Below are 11,761 nucleotides of genomic sequence, written 5' to 3'. Positions count from 1 at the left end.
CAACCGTATACACATCAGATGGCTATCCTATGTTGCTCGGCTTGAGGAGATGGGTCGCTACAGTTGGGGATCGGCGGCACTAGCATGGTTGTACCGGTGCATGTGCCGGGTCGCCAACAGACGTGTCGTGAAGTTAGCTGGCCCTTTACAGTTACTGCAGTCTTGGATCTTCTGGAGGTTTCCTTCTTTTAGGCCGACTGGGTATGATGAGCTTAGCTGGCCCCTTGCGTCGAGGTACCGTTATTGTTTTGTATTATGTATTCTTATTGTATTTATTTTCGATTATGCAAGCAATTTCATTGTAGAGTGAGTCATGAACACATTAGAATGTTTAACCTCTTACGCAGATGGTCTTGTTACAATCCTGGGATTAGCAACAAGGGACCTCGGGTACAGATGGCTCGCCTGAAGATCGACTTGTTATAGCCTCGAGAGATGTAAGTACACTGGGCCCGTATCTATCTGCAGTCGTTCTTTCAGTTTATATTGTCTAACAGAAGTGTCAAATTATTTTTATTTGGTTTTTTTCAGTTCGTATGGATGCCCTATAGCGCACTCGACGTCATCCAGGTTGTCCATCCGGAGGTATTGGAGCCTCGGCATACGATGTTATGGCGGTGTAGGACGTCCCTGATTTATTTTGCGGTGGTCGAGTGGCATCAGGTTGATAGAGTTTTACCGCAGTTTTGGGGGAGTTCAGCCCCTACCGCGTCCCGCCTTGAACATCGACTTCTTGATGTCGAAGGACGGGAGAGGAGGTGACCGTTTGTTCCCGGCGCACTTACCTGAGTGGCATCTTCACTGGCAGGAGCGTGCGGAGCACATTTTACAGTTCGACATCGTGGCCGACCCCGGTCCCTTGCATGATTTCTTGACATGGTGGCATCAGCACGGAAAGAGATTCCTGTCGCCGGAGATGTTATTGGGGGATCCGAGAGGTATTCCTATTCCGGGCAGAGGGGTGCAGGCCGAGTTCCAGATATAGACCGAGTCGACGATGTTCCTGACAGACGTCGTATTGAGAGGAGAGCACGAGTCGGGACACGTCGTAGCCAGCGTGAGTGGAATTGGGTGGATCATGCTATGGATGACGTCGAGGACGCAGTTAGGGGTGGCGGGAGACGGCGTGGTCGTGGAGGCAGGAGGAGGGTGCCTGCTGCTAGAGAGGGTGCCCATCAGCCTGGGGGGTGCAGTTGGAAGAGGTGATGTTGCGGGGGTTGATAGGGCCCATCAGGGCGGGCATGATGTTGAGTGGCATGGATCTAGTATGGGAGATCCCACGACTGACACTGACGCTGGGCTTGGGGGTGGACCTCTTGGAGATTATTTCGTAGGTGTTCCCGGTGACGATCAGACCCTTCAGGAGAGTACTCCATGGGTGAGTCCGGGCTCGATGTTTCCAGACTTCCTTGCTAGTGATGGCATTGTGGCCGAGTTCGGTGGACCGCATTTCCTTGATGATATCCGGACCATCATGCAGGAGGATGAGGCTGCACCAGGACGGGTTCACATGATAGGGACACAGGCACCGCTAGATGTAGATCTGAACGAGCCTGCCACGGTGCCTCCTGCGCATATTTTTGCCATGGGTGGGACGCCAGTATCGGCCCATACTTTGGGGTCACATTTAGTTGCTGGCCCGTCATCATCCAGACTGGTGCATGTTCCGCCCAGGACCCCGACACACCCAGTTCCGGAGGACAGCGACGACTCGATTGAGGATCAGGAGCCACTTATACGTAGGGGTTACAGGACACGGGTGCCACGCCGTTGTGGCACGGGGTCGCACATATTTAGATGATTTATGGATAGTGGTGTATGTCGTGTTGTTATGTTTATATTATGTACTTTCTTTGTTGGTTATCAGTGTTATCTATGGTTTCGTTAATGTATTTGTTCATCAAGCAGTTACTTTGACGTTATGTTATGTATTATCAGTCATCCCATCAGATAGTGTAGTTTGTTTTGGTAACTAAATTCCATAATTATAAAGACATTCAACATACATATGTGGTACGAATTACAAGTTTCATCACTTATAGAATACAACTTAGTTCCACATAGAACAATGGTTGCTAACTGAAATAAAATACATGTGCTGATGGTAAAAGAAATAAAAACAGACAAACCAACTCTACCATTAATTCCCAGCAGTCACGCTGGGTCCTCCGGCTTGTGGACAACTACGACGAGTGTGTCCTGGCTGCCTACAGAGGCCACACCTCTTTGGCCGGTTCGGATCTGCATCATCCATGTTGGTGCAAATGCGTGTGGACCTTGGACGACCCTCCCTCGCACGCCTCATGTTCGGATCCGGTATAACGGTAGGCCCGGCATAAGGTGGCCAGAAACCCTCCGGAATGGGTGGTGTAAATCCCATCTGATAGACACCGAAAACGGAACTAAGGCGATAGACCTGGTGGACGTAAGGCTGCCATGTAAGACGTGAATAATCACAGCAGACCAGTGCGTGAGGACACGGGAAATGAAGTGCTTAGAAGTATCCACAATCACAAGTCTTAGACCCTAGTGAAACCCTGTACGTACCAAGTGAGAATGAACCTATCGGAGTCGTCTCAGCCACGGTGTACTCCGAGTTATCCCTGTCATAAACAGTCACCGTGAAGCACCTGGCTGTCTTCAGGTTGGCCTCGATACACTTTACTAAGTATTGACTGAATTGTTGTCCAGTACCCATCTGAGCCTCGGCCTCCCTACCTTTACGGACAAATAGCTCAGCCAGTCTTCCGTATGTGGCTTTCACCAGCGAGCAAACAGGGAGGTTTCTTACCCACTTCAGGATTGAATTGACACATTCCGAAATATTGGTTGTCATGTGCTCGAATCTCCGACCCTCATCACAATACTATGTCCAAAACGAATACTCAATTCGGTTCGCCCAGTCACACATTGCCGGATTCTCAGATCACAGAATGTCAAACCAGTAGTCGAACTCCACTTCGGTCTTCGCATATGCGGCGTTAACAAGAAGCCTCCGGGCATCTTTTCCCTTGAAGGTCAGGGCAAAATTCGCTGCCACGTGTCAAATGCAGAATGCCCTGTATGCAGCCAGAGGTAGCCATCCCCCATCGGGAGCCTCGAGGGCTGCCTTGATGCCGTTATGCCTATCTGAAATAACTAACAAACCCGGTTGAGGTGTCACGTGCTCACAGAGATGGGAAAGAAAGAAAGACCATGACTCATCATTCTCACCCTCAACTAGTGCAAATGCCACGAGGAGTATGTTGGAGTTTTCGTCCTGTGCAATCGCAACTAGCAACGTTCCCCCATACTTGCCAAATAGATGGGTGCCGTCAATACTCACCAACGGCTTGCAATGACGGAATGCCTCGATATAAGGGGGGAAAGTCCAGAACAGCCTATGAAAATAAGCCTGAGACTCGTCATGCTATCCCCCAACTCGAACAGGGCAAGTCCTTAGGACGGCTACAGTGCCAGGCATCGTCAGCTGAACTCCTAACACCCACCGAGGGAGCTCGTTGTACGACTCATCCCAGTCCCCATATATGACAGCAACGGCCTTCTGCTTCGCCATCCATACCCTCCTGTACGTTGGCCTGAACCCAAAGTGTGCGGCCGTGGTATTTTGAAGCACCTTGATGTTGACGGCGGCATCAGCCCTAACCATCGGCATAATGAATGTCGCTATCACATGGTAGTCCAGACTCCTATGGTCGCTGGAGATGGAGGTGGCGAGACAGGTATGCGGTCCGTTGTACCGCTTCACTTCCCAGATGCCCTTCCGCTGTCGGAGGCTCAACCGAATTAACCATGTGCACCCATTCCCAAACTCAGAACACTTTCCCACATACCTGCGGTAGTCAGACTCAACGACCTTGTACTGGATCCCTCGGCGGATGCTGTAAGTCTTCACACTCAACAACGCGTCATCTTTATCCTGAAATTGTTGGCCAACCTGGAACTCCGTCATACCGGCAGACCCTTCCGTATCTCTGGCACCAAATCCAGAGGCCTGCAAAGGATATTCGACCTGCCTCATGGCATCCATGTCCAACGATGAAAAATGGGGTGGGTACTGCTGTGTGCCAGAACTAGATCCACCTGTAGCCCTTCTCGGATCAGTAGTTCCAAGATCATCGCCGCTGTCATCAACGATCATATCCGGCTCGACGTCATCGTCATCTGCATCATCAAATAAACCCTCACCAACACCAGCCGGTGTAGGACAATGCACTTCGGTGGGAACATGTTCTGCATATCGAACCTCGTCTCCAACATTGCCGCTCAGATCAACGGCAAACGAAGGGGAGGCAACAGGCTGCATCGGTGGCTCATACACAGGAACGGAGGATGAAGCAACCCCAGGTCTCGAGCTCGAGCCGGCAACCGCGGCTATAGTATTGGCATTCCGGTTCGAACCACCCGAGCTAGATACCACATCAACCAACTTTGCCAACAACTCTGGTGTCCTTACCTCGGGAAACTGCCTACGACAAAAAAACATAACCTGCAAGTCCTCATCACTCCCAATCGTGGAACAATCATACTTCACAGTATCATGGAGCATCGCCGTTGGAATGCGATAGAAAAACTTCTTAACCCTTTTAACTCCTTCGAGACCAAGCTTCTCCAGCACAGAGCTAACAAGAGCATCGTAGGTGGTTGTCGGCCTCACGATAATACATAGGGGATCCTTATCAGTGAACTTCACGCTGGACCGAGTTTTCTTCTTAATCGACCCTCTGTGATGTATCAGCACTAGGAAACTATCCTCACTACCCATCTCACCTCTTTGTTGAGAGCAACGTGAGTTCGCAGCATATATATACAGCTCCGGTTCATTGTAATTCGAATCAACTAAATTTGCACTATATATATATATATATATATATATATATATATATAATTCGAATCAATTGGATTCGAATTACAATTCCTACATAATTCGAAGCAATATGTTTCGAATTATGTGCTTCTTCAGCCTAACCTAGTAATTCGAATTAAGTTAATTCGAATTACTCTATTATAATTTGATACAAGATGTTTCGAATTATATTATTCTATTGCATGCATGTAATTCGAATTGATTCATTTCGAACTACATGAGAGTTAAATTCAAAACGATTAGATTCGAATTATATAGTAATTTGGTTCTGGTTGATTGCTGTCTAGGAATTCTGTTTGGCTGATTTCCGTAAATCTTTCACTCCCATGGCTTAAACACGTTTTTTGTCCTTAGTTTTTATTAGTATTTATTTTTTTATTTTTTATTGCTATTATGAATTCTCATCTTTTTTGCTATGAGTTTGGTCCTAAATATGTTGTAGGAAATGAAAGCTATGATGAGAATATGCATCAAGTATAGGACAATCAAAGGTGGGAGGTGCCATATGCTTATGATCAATCTTCATGGCAACAACCTCTACCAGTGTACTCTGAGCAAAAGCCATTCCACGATGCATACCAACCTAATGCCTATGGTGAGCCTCCTTGTGATTATCAACAATCGCCACCATATGCCTATGAACCTCCTCCATAACATAGTCCCCAGCCATACTCACAAGTCCCACACCACCAAACACTTTCATATGACCCTAATCTAATATCCACCATACCAACCACCATATGAACCATATGAACCATACATAGAACCTCCCCAATTCCAACACAATTACTCCCAAGAACTACCACCTCAATATACACCATCTTTATATCCTTATCAAGATGAACTACTTCCTATTATGACCCTTTCTCCCAACCAGTGAACCCTCATATCCACCCCAAGCCTCAATAGATGATGCTCTCGCTTCACTACTTCATGAGCAACGTGAAACTCAAAGGAGGTCACTAGAATTCGTGGCTGCCTTGATTGAGGTAGTAAATTTTCTACCCTCACAACGCTTGGACACTCAAAGTACTCCCATGGCCACATGTGAAGAATCAATTGAAGAGCATAGCATGAAGGAGAGATTAGAAACTCCGATGGAAAACTAAGAATGGGGCTTTGTACTAGAGCAAGTGGAGAAAGCCAAAATCATCGTAGAAGAGGAAGTGGTTGAAGACTTAGGAGATGCTAAACCTCCATGGAAATCTAGAGTTGTAGAGTATTCCTCCAAGAAGTTTGAAGTTGATGTTGAGGAGGATAGTGCACAACCTCCAAGACATGTTCCCTATGAAGAATTACAAGGAATAAAGCAAGAAGCAAGTTCCCTTGGTGATGATGATCATGAATAAAGTCCTCCTAGTGATGAATTTGCATCTGCAAGTGAACTCCTTGAGTTTGAAGAACCTTCTCCCAATGGAATTGAAAGCAATGTTGAGGTAAATTTCTCTCAACCTCTGGTTTATGATTTGAGTGACGAAAAAGAGTTGGAAGAAGTTAATAAGAAAGTGGGAATTAAAGAAAGTTGTCAAGAGGTGGAAGTCATCAAAGAAGAGCACAAGGGAGTGGAGCTTGCAAGATCATTGGAAACACCTCTCCTTAAGCCATCACCATCCAACACAACATTCAAGTGGGTAAAATTCTTATCCTTAAGCTCTAGTTTCTCGCTTGAATATGGTTTGCTTGAGACGGATGGACAACTTAGAGCTATTTGTGGCTTTAAGAGCAAAAGGGAGATGGTAAGTGGTTGGAATTGCCATTCAAGGTTCATTATGGTTGCATGTTCAAACTCTAAATGTAAAGGTTGGTGTAGAGCTAGATTGCTTGGGTCAAGAAGGATGTTTGGATGCTTGAGTGGGAATTCGAATTACTTGTCACCCAACTGGAATTGTAATGATCAAATTGAAGAGGGTGTAAGAACAAGGTTTAGGATCCTGGCATACAAGAGGATCAATTTTGGGAGCCCTTAGCTTGTGTGGAACTTTATCAAAGCTTGGTGATATTGATTTTGAAATTTGGAGCTTACTGGAAGTCCAAACATTGGTGGGAGTTCAAAGATGAGTACAAGCACAAGCCACCATGACAAGAAGCTCACCAAAGTGTCCAACTTAAGGACAATAAATAAAAAATGCTCGGTGGGAGACACCCTACCATGGTATGATCTTCCTTATCTACAGTTTTCTTTTACTTAGTTTTAGAATCTTTAATTTATTTTCTTGAGTTCGCTTCGATTGTTTTGTGCTATAATTGCTTTTACTGATTTTGCTTTTAAACAAAATAAAAAAAGGGGCGCAACTCACGCGTATGCGTCACCAACAATTTTTCGCTCTCCACGCGTGCGCATGGACGACGTGCATGCGTCATACCTTAATGCTGCCATGCTGCTGCTGCATGGTACAAAATCAGAGAGTTGTAATGGAACTATGCAGGTTCTGTGCATCCAGCACGAATAGTTATCACACGCATACGCGTCACCTTCTGCTTTTTACTTCCCACGCGTACGCGTAGATGACACGTACGCGTCACTCCCTTCTACTGCACACCACGCGTACGCGTGGTCGACACATCCGCGTCGCATCCTTGTCTCTTCTTTCTTTATTTCTTTCCTACTTCTTCTTCTTTCTTTCTTCCTTTCTTTTTCTTCCCTCCTCCCATTTCTTTTCTTCCCTTTCGATCTTTCCCTTCTCCCTCTTTTCAAAGTTTCACTTCTATTTTTTTCTCATCTTTCATTTTCTTTGGTCTCTTGCATTTGCATACTTTCATTAATTGCATTTTAACTTTGTGTTTGTTCTTATTTTCTTTTCTAAGTTTGCTATTTTTCCATTAGTGTTGAATGTTCTTACTCAACTGTTGAATATTTCTTGCATTATTTTGGTGCTTCGTAACTTGTTTTGTATTGTTAAGTGATGATATTTTTAGGTCAATGCTTAACCTTTTATAACGCTTGTATTCTTTATGCATTGATTTGAACTCACACCCATTTTTCTTATTCATTGTTGTAATTTTTGCACCGTTGATATGTCATTCACTTATATTGCTATCTCACTTACATGTTGTAGCTATCTTGTAGTTGAGAACCCCATTCTTATTTGGCATTCACCCAACTATATCTTCTTTGCTTTCATATCTTTGTTTTTGGACTTCATCTTCTTCTTTTTTCTCTCCTTTCAGGCTGGCCACCAAGAGGAGAAAGAAAAACTTCTAAATGGGGGTAACAAATAAGTTTTTATGCACAATCTTTTGAAGGAACTCAGTAGTTGTAGCATCTCACCTTAGTCCACTATGCTCATCTTTGTATGCACCGAGGATGGTGCAATCTTTAAGTGTGGGGAGGTCGAGGACTAACCTTCGTGGGTAACTACTCCTTTCACCAACACCAATTCTTAATCTTCTTTTTTAGTTAGTTGTTGCATGGCATGATAGATTGCATAGTAGTTATAATTTGTACATATTTTACCACTTCTTTCTTATTAGGTCTACTTGGTTAAAGTGATAATTTCTTTTCCAAGAAACTATTTTAGGGCATTTCACTAATTTTAATTAATTTTTTTTAACTTGCTTGAAGAAATTTATTTTAGAACATAGTTTTAGAGTTAGAACACACAAACCCGGTGAGATTTTGAGCCTATTTGATTGGTTGCATCTTATCAACCAATATTTTGTTTTGGTGCGTGTTGTTCTTTCTAAGATTGTGATCTTTGTCTTGCTTGATTCTATATTTCCATTGTTCGATGTAAGCATGCACTTATGTGATTGTGGCCTTCGTTTCACTAAAGCTCACATACCCATATGGCCTTAACCTTTCATCATCCTTAGCAAATCAATGTTGAGCCTATTTTACCCCATTTGTTCTTTATTTTAGCACATCACTAACACTAAGCGGAAAATAATGAATGTCCTTAATTTGAATCCTTGGTTAGCTTAGACTAATAAGAGTGTGCACAATTTAAGTGTGGGGAAAATTAGGTTTGGAAACATTTGGTTTGGGAATTGGGTATTGTATATTTTTGTAAAAATGTGAAAAAGATAGTTGAGCACAGGTTCGTGCATTCAATACCTTAATCATATGCATTGATCTTTCGTATAATATAATCCACCACATATATAAAAAGAATAAAAAGAAAAAATAAGAAAAAAAACAAAAGAAAAAAAGAAAGCAATAAAAAAGGGACAAAATGTCCCAAAGTAAGTGGTGATGGTAATGCATATGTATTGTACTCAAAACGGAGATGCATTAATATGTGGCAAAAGATAGTCAATGGGTAGTTAGGTTTGCATTTTGATTACATGGATTGTCTTAGGTTAGGTGGGAAGTTTAGGTTAATCAAGGATTCAGATTTTAGTCCACTTAACCAAATACAATCCTACCTTGACCCTAACCCCATTACAACCCTTGAAAAGACCTCTTGATATGTGCATCCATGCATTGAATATATTTTGATTGGTAGAAGCCTTAGAAAACAAGATTAGTAGAGAATTGAGAGAATCGACCGTCAAACACTTGAGTGATTAGAGCGGATACACATCCGGTGAGGATTCGAAGTTAAATTCCTTGTTCCCGGCTTTCACGAGCTTTCTTCTTGCAAGTCTATTTGTACTTCATTTTGAGATTTGAATTAGTAGAATTCATGAATACAAGACTATTTTAGACCTACTTGTTCATATATGTTCTTAGGGATTGATTTACTTTTAACCAAGTAGGTAGAAGCATTTTGCATGTTGCATATAGATAGGTTGCATGTAATAAGTCCTACCCTTTCCCTTCATTCTTTTGGTTCCCTTGAGCTTAGCATGAGAACATGCAAATATTTAAGTGTGGGGAGATTGATAAACCACTATTTTATGGTATATTTTGGATTGAATTGAGTGAATTTTGTCAACTATTGTCACACTTATTCATGTAAAATGCATGTTTTTAAGTTTCCTTCCTAATTTTGTGCTATGATTGAAAACATGCTTCCTAGGCCTTAAAATCACTAATTTTTAATCCTCTTTTATTACCATTCGATGCCGTGATATGTGGGTTAAGTGATTTCAGGGCTTATAAGGCAGGAATAGCTTGGAGGATGGAAAGGAAGCATGCAAAAGTGGAAGGAACACAAAGAATTGAGGATATGAGAAGTCGGAATCGACGCATACGCGTGATCACGCCATCTTCTAACCAACGCGTACGCGTGGATGACACGTACGCATGACGAGCATCACGTGCTGCAATAAAGTGAAAACGCTGGGGGCGATTTCAGAGCTCATTTCTGGCCCAGTTTCGATCCCAGTATGCAGACTAGAGGCTCAGAGCAAAGGAGGATGGATGATTTAGAATTCATTCAACACTTTAATTTTAGATAGATATAGAATTCTAGAGAGAGAGGCTCTCCTCTCTTTCGATGTTTTAGGGTTTCTTCTTTTATTTTTCAGTTTCATCTAGGTTTAGATTCTACTTCTTATCTTGATTCCAGTTCCTCTTTTAATTTCTTGTTATTACCTCTTTGCTTTCTTAGTTTTATATGTTGTTTCCTTTACTTTGTTACTTTATTGTTCATGACTCCTTGTTGATTACAATTTCCTTTTAATGCTCTTTGAGGTATTTTATGTTTATTGTTGCTTTCTTTAATTTGTTGTTATTATTTTCTTGAAATTGTTAGTCTTAGATTTTACTATTCCTTGTTAATTTTCTATGTTCTTATTTTGTGCCTTCTAAGTGTTTGATAAAATGCTTGGTTGGATTTTAAAATAGATTTTTGTGTTCTTGGCTTGGATTGAGTAATTTGGAGACTCTTGAATTGTCAAAGTTTCTTGTTGATTGGTGATTGAAAGTGCTAGTTGGCTTGAGCTTCACTAAATCTAGTCTTTGATTAGGACTTCTGAACTTAAGTTGATTTTGCTCACTTGACTTTCCTTCAATTGTTAGAGGTTAACTAAGTGAGAGCAAAAGGCAATTACCATCACAATTGGCAATGATAATGAGGATAGGAATTCCAATTCTCAACCCTAGCTAGAACTTTTCTTAGTTGTTAGTTTATTTTCTCGTTATTTACATTCCTTGTTCATAATCCAAAAACCCCAAAAAATATTTTTCTATAACCAATAATTAGTACACTTTCCTGCAATTCCATTGAGAAATGACCCGAGGTTTAAATACTTCGGTTATTTTTATTGGTTTGCATTGTGACAAATAATTTAAACGTTGACCGAGGATTGTATGTCAGTTTAGAACTATACTTGCAATGCGATTTTATTGAAAAATTCTTTACCGACATTTATCCTCCATCAGTGGGTTATGACCTGCATCTGAAAAATGACAACATAAATATAGTATGAGAACCGAAGGTTCTCAATATGGTAACAGTGCCCAGTAATGTAAGATATAAGATTCTGGGACGCTAGAGGCAATCCTAAAACTTCACATCAAGCATAAGATTCAACTTAAAATTAACTTTAATTAAATCCTTAAATAGGTCATCTAACTTATGGGATTTCTAATCTAACAATTCCATCGCTGTCCCACAGCCTTTGCCAGTCTAACCTCCATGCGATCTCATCGTCACCGCCTTCTGAACCTCCTCAATCCTAGTAGAAAACACAAGTAATTCATACAAGTGAAGCACAAGTATAATAATGTATATCAAGTAATTCAAGAAGCAATTAAGCATGTTATACAATTAGGCAAATAATGCAAGTCGAGAAAGCAAGCAATCATATAGAAAATGCACATGATGAATGCCTATCCTATTTGGTTGTGATATCATATTGTCTGTTCAACTGCCAACCCGACACATTCACATGGGAATGTCGCCTTTCGGTCACGAATATAAGTGGGATCCCCGCACGAATATAGTGCTGGCACACTACCCATGGATATAGTGCCGGACATACTCTTGTGATCCAAAAGGATGCAAG

The 11,761-nt window shown here is 42.1% G+C and overlaps 1 protein-coding gene across 1 annotated transcript; it reads right to left on the bottom strand.

The window, feature by feature from the left end:
- Positions 1-3,043: 3,043 nt before the first annotated feature.
- Positions 3,044-4,765, bottom strand: LOC130975332 (uncharacterized). The gene is made up of 2 exons (XM_057900143.1): positions 3,489-4,765; positions 3,044-3,380 (listed from the first exon to the last, which is right to left on the bottom strand). Exons 1-2 carry the CDS (start codon positions 4,763-4,765, stop codon positions 3,044-3,046), a joined length of 1,614 nt encoding a protein of 537 aa, XP_057756126.1.
- Between the last annotated feature and the right edge of the window lie 6,996 nt (positions 4,766-11,761).

Source organism: Arachis stenosperma, chromosome 4 (genome assembly GCF_014773155.1).
Source record: "Arachis stenosperma cultivar V10309 chromosome 4, arast.V10309.gnm1.PFL2, whole genome shotgun sequence".
Classification (NCBI taxonomy): domain Eukaryota; kingdom Viridiplantae; phylum Streptophyta; class Magnoliopsida; order Fabales; family Fabaceae; genus Arachis; species Arachis stenosperma.
Note: the sequence above shows the minus strand (reverse complement) of the source record. Positions and strands in the feature narration are given on the sequence as shown.

Coding starts and splice junctions, on each gene's coding strand:
- LOC130975332 (XM_057900143.1), bottom strand. CDS start 4,765: ATGGGTAGTGAGGATAGTTTCCTAGTGCTGATACATCACAGAGGGTCG. Junction 3,381..3,488: donor TCGTACAACGAGCTCCCTCG/GTGGGTGTTAGG, acceptor TTATTTTCATAG/GCTGTTCTGGACTTTCCCCC.